Genomic DNA, 4,058 nt, shown 5'->3' on the forward strand with positions numbered 1-4,058 from the left:
CAAAAAGTTGAAAAACATTTTTTAAATTCACCCAAAGATAGATTTATGCTAACGTTATACAGTTTTGAAACAAAGATTTGAAACGTAGCTTGCAAAAAATATCAACGATTCTAATCTTTTTCGCAGCTTCACTCCTCAAATAAAATAAAAATCAAATCAAAAATTTCACAGCTGAAATATTATATATTTTTCACTTTTGTACAAAAATTTTTTTCCCTTAAATGTATCTTAAAGTGACCCAAAAATGAATGTAATAGAGCGAATATTTTGAAATGAAATTGAGTAGAAAAACAAATTTGAGAAAACATCTTTTGCACTTTTTTTTAAGCACATTTTGTGAGATTTTAAAAGCTTTTCATAGTTTTGTCGCATTTTGTATGTGTCTATACTTTCTTCAAAACTCAAAGATCTAGATGTCAACTTTCAACCCAAATTGTCATTATTTAAAGAAAATTTAGTCAAAAAAGGCTTTGAAAAAAACGGCTTTTAAAATTAAGTTAAGTTTAAAATATTAAAAAAATTGCCTAGGGGAACGAGTTAAAATTTTTTAAATGAGACAAAATTTTGGGGAAAGATTTTTTTTATACCTCGAAACTTTTGAAAAGGCGTGTCTCGGATGATTTGAAACAATAAATTTTCATATTGTCAGTCTATTGTTTATATTATTCTTTGAGAACATCGACGAGTGAGTCAACGGCTTTTATTTGGTAGTTTCTCGACACTTGTCGAGTCGTTCAGATCGCTGTACGATTTAATTGAGTAAACGTGTCAGGACGATCGCATCGACCGTAGTCAATGATTTTCGTGACCAGTGAAAATATTCTAAATTAATTACTATGTTTCAAGACAACCAAAACAGTTCAAAAGTTCGGCAATTGAAAACCATGCGGGAAAGTGTTGATTGGAATAGAAAAGAAGATCGGGTCACATTTTTTCAAAATTTTTATCCCTTGATCTACGATTGGATCGACGGATTGCCAAATCTCCGAGATATTTTTCAACAAGACGAAATTGAGTTGCTTCTCATGGATTCTATAAGCAACTGGGATCAATTCCCGTATACGTATGGTTTTGTAAAACGACTCGTACAGTTTGTGATTAGCACCGGTTACAAAGACGAGCCCAAACTCGATGAGGAAGGCAAACCAGCGATGGTTCGGCACACACCAGTGCATATAGCAGTTAGAAAACAGGAAGCTCTTTTCATCCCTGATTTGTTTAAAATATACGACAGGTTCGACGTGAATTACGTCGGCGCGCATGGATACACGCATTTTCACGCGGCCTGCTTTGCCGGCTGCTACGACGTCGTCGAAAAATTTCTCGACTTCGGTCAGGATCCCGATTTTCGGGTATCATCGTCGAATTGCTCTCCGCTTTACTTGGCTACGTTTTGTATCAGAGAAAGCGGAAAAAAAGTGATCGAATTACTGCTGAGACGAGGCGCCGATCCAACTTTAGCCAATGCCCAAGGAGCGACTCCACTGCACAATATTGGCTCGAACGTCGACTGCGCGAAGATGATGTTGGAGAGGACGGCGCGGCTGGTCCATGCCCGGGACATATACGGCAAGACCCCGTTGCACTTGGCCACGATAGAAGGATGCGCAGACTTGATCGAATTGCTGCTGAGAAAAGGCGCCGATCCTTATGCAGTCGATCAATATGGAGTGACTCCGCTTCAATTGATTGGCCATAGAGTTGAGTTGCTGGAACTATTCCGCAAGATCAGCGAAGAGAACCAACAGGCCATGGAAGATCGACGTCGTTATTTCGCAAGAGGCGAGAAGAGAAAGAACATCGAAGATTGAAATAGATCGCTACTTTGATCAGAAATTGCAAGAGCTAATTTTTAAATTTTTATGTTATTTTTCGGCTTTTCATGAAGGATGTGTGCCAATAAAAATACATGTATTAATGAGAGGCATTAATATAAATATTATTTAACGTCAAAATTACTATTGAATGAATAACTGATTTAAAATGAAATAAATCATGAATGAACTTCTGTGACTCAATTTTGTGTTTAATTACCATGAGAATAGAAATTATGTTGCATATTTCGACTTCAGTTTGAATAAATGACAAACTAGTAGCTATATTTTTGTTAAAATTCATACAAACGTAATTTAACTAAGGTTTACTTATAATTCAATTCGTTGGGAAAAAAGAGGGACTGCTATGTCCCTGTAATGTTTTACAGATTCAACGTGATTCGATAACAAAGTCGTCGAAGATCACACGCCGCCAGTCAGATGCGCAACATCAATGATGACCTCACGATTAAAAAATGGTCGGTATTTCTGTGACGATTATTAAAGTGCATTTTAAATCAGAATAAAAATGTAATTGTTTTAAAATTTAGAACAATTTTGAGCTACTTCAGATACGAGAATGTCACTTGGAGCATCCATCGCGAGATGGCGACTACCTCAATCTGTAAATCTGCAAGTGGCAAAGTAAGTATAGTTGTATAAGTCGCATGTTCAAAAAATCCTGTTCGATTTCAAGCCTTCTTTCGTCTAGATTCGTTTCACGTAACTCATTATAAACAATTTATAATATTATTTATGTTAAAATAACAGCAAACATGAAAGTTCACTCTGTGAGCGGACGCGCCAGCTTCGACCGATCGGATCCGACGACATCGAGCTACATGAAAAACAAAACTATAAAAATGAGTAAAATAAAGAATTCTTACAAAGTGTGAAATAGACACGCAATTCGAGACATGGATTGAAAGCGAGGTGAAGATGAGGCGATATAAGTTTAGCGGGAAAAACATTAAACCTAGTTATCCGCTAAAAATTGGCAGAAGCTGTCGTCGGGTTCTCACGGACGAGCAGGTACTGACAGGTACTTTCTCTAAAAAAATTATGCAAAATCTCAGGGTATATATTGAGGAACCGCGGAGGCGATTCGAATATTATCTATTACGGTGCGCGGAGCTCTTGTCGGTTTTTAATTAGCATTCCTGATAAACGAATATTAGTGCACAGACTTAGGTTATAACTATTTGATTGTAAATTCAAAGTTGTTCGTGTGTGATAGTGAAGTACAAGAGTGAGTATGCTATCAATATAAGACACCGCAGTTCACCCGAGGGCCCAGCCACTGAACGAGAGCTATCTCCAATCCGAGCCGATACCTACGCCTTTCAAAGTCATCCAATACTTTCTACATCGATCGTCCGCAGCCGTACGTTAAGTAGATTAAGAATAACAACTAAGTTTTATGTAATTAGTACTGCGACGCTGCAAATTGGCCTTATCAAATAAGGTTCAGCTCAAATGCCGTCGACAAGAATTTTATTATGTGGGACCTCTTGTACTCACGCTGATTTCTCCGAGGGGGTTCTGGGCCTTCCGTCGAGTTTGGGCCGAGCTGTTGGCCCCAGTGACTCACCTTTCGAATCGGCCGAGGAAATCTCGATTTTGTCGCGAATTCCGCGAAAATCCTTACAATTCTGCAATATTGCTCTACGTGCTGAAAAGAGGGAGTCTAGGAAATTTACAACAAAAACGAATTAATTATGACTCGCGAGATTCAATTTCAAAAATCTAGTCACTTTATTTCACTTTTAACATTGGCCACCAGGTGCGCTGGTGGCGTTCTTGTTTGCCTTCCGTGGCCGAACCTTTGCTCCGCGGCAATAGGTTATGTCGTGACTCTCTTATACTACTTGGCCAAAATGGCCGTCGCTACGTACGCGTGGTCGAACGAGCTTGGCCGACGCGCGCGTGCTTCGCTCGTCGACCTGTAGCCACGTGGCTAATTCCGCGAGATCGCGTCTACGCCGCGCCGTACACCTGCGTTTATCCTAATTATGCGACGCGGCAGTGTGCCGTCGATTCGCACTCACACGCTGAGCTTGCCGCCGCTGCGGTAATACTCACACGCACACACACACTCTCGATACACGCGCGAGCACGATGACGCAATCGTGCACACGGCCAAGCGACCGACCACCTAAATAATCTTAAAGCTAACCTCTTCGCCGGCTCTTCAGTAGACGATGCCCTGGCAAACTCCTTTGCTGTCGTGGCCTCCGTCGCCTG

At 40.1% G+C, this 4,058-nt stretch overlaps 1 protein-coding gene across 1 annotated transcript; it reads left to right on the plus strand.

The window, feature by feature from the left end:
* The first annotated feature begins 694 nt into the window (after window positions 1-694).
* LOC106656354 (ankyrin-1-like) lies at window positions 695-2,018 on the plus strand. The gene has a single exon (XM_014377299.2). It carries the CDS (start codon window positions 837-839, stop codon window positions 1,809-1,811), a length of 975 nt encoding a protein of 324 aa, XP_014232785.2. The 5' UTR covers window positions 695-836; the 3' UTR covers window positions 1,812-2,018.
* Window positions 2,019-4,058: the final 2,040 nt, after the last annotated feature.

This window comes from Trichogramma pretiosum, unplaced genomic scaffold (genome assembly GCF_000599845.2).
Source record: "Trichogramma pretiosum strain Unisexual culture from Peru unplaced genomic scaffold, Tpre_2.0 scaffold169, whole genome shotgun sequence".
Taxonomy (NCBI): Eukaryota; Metazoa; Arthropoda; class Insecta; order Hymenoptera; family Trichogrammatidae; genus Trichogramma; species Trichogramma pretiosum.

Coding starts and splice junctions, on each gene's coding strand:
- LOC106656354 (XM_014377299.2), top strand. CDS start 837: ATGTTTCAAGACAACCAAAACAGTTCAAAAGTTCGGCAATTGAAAACC.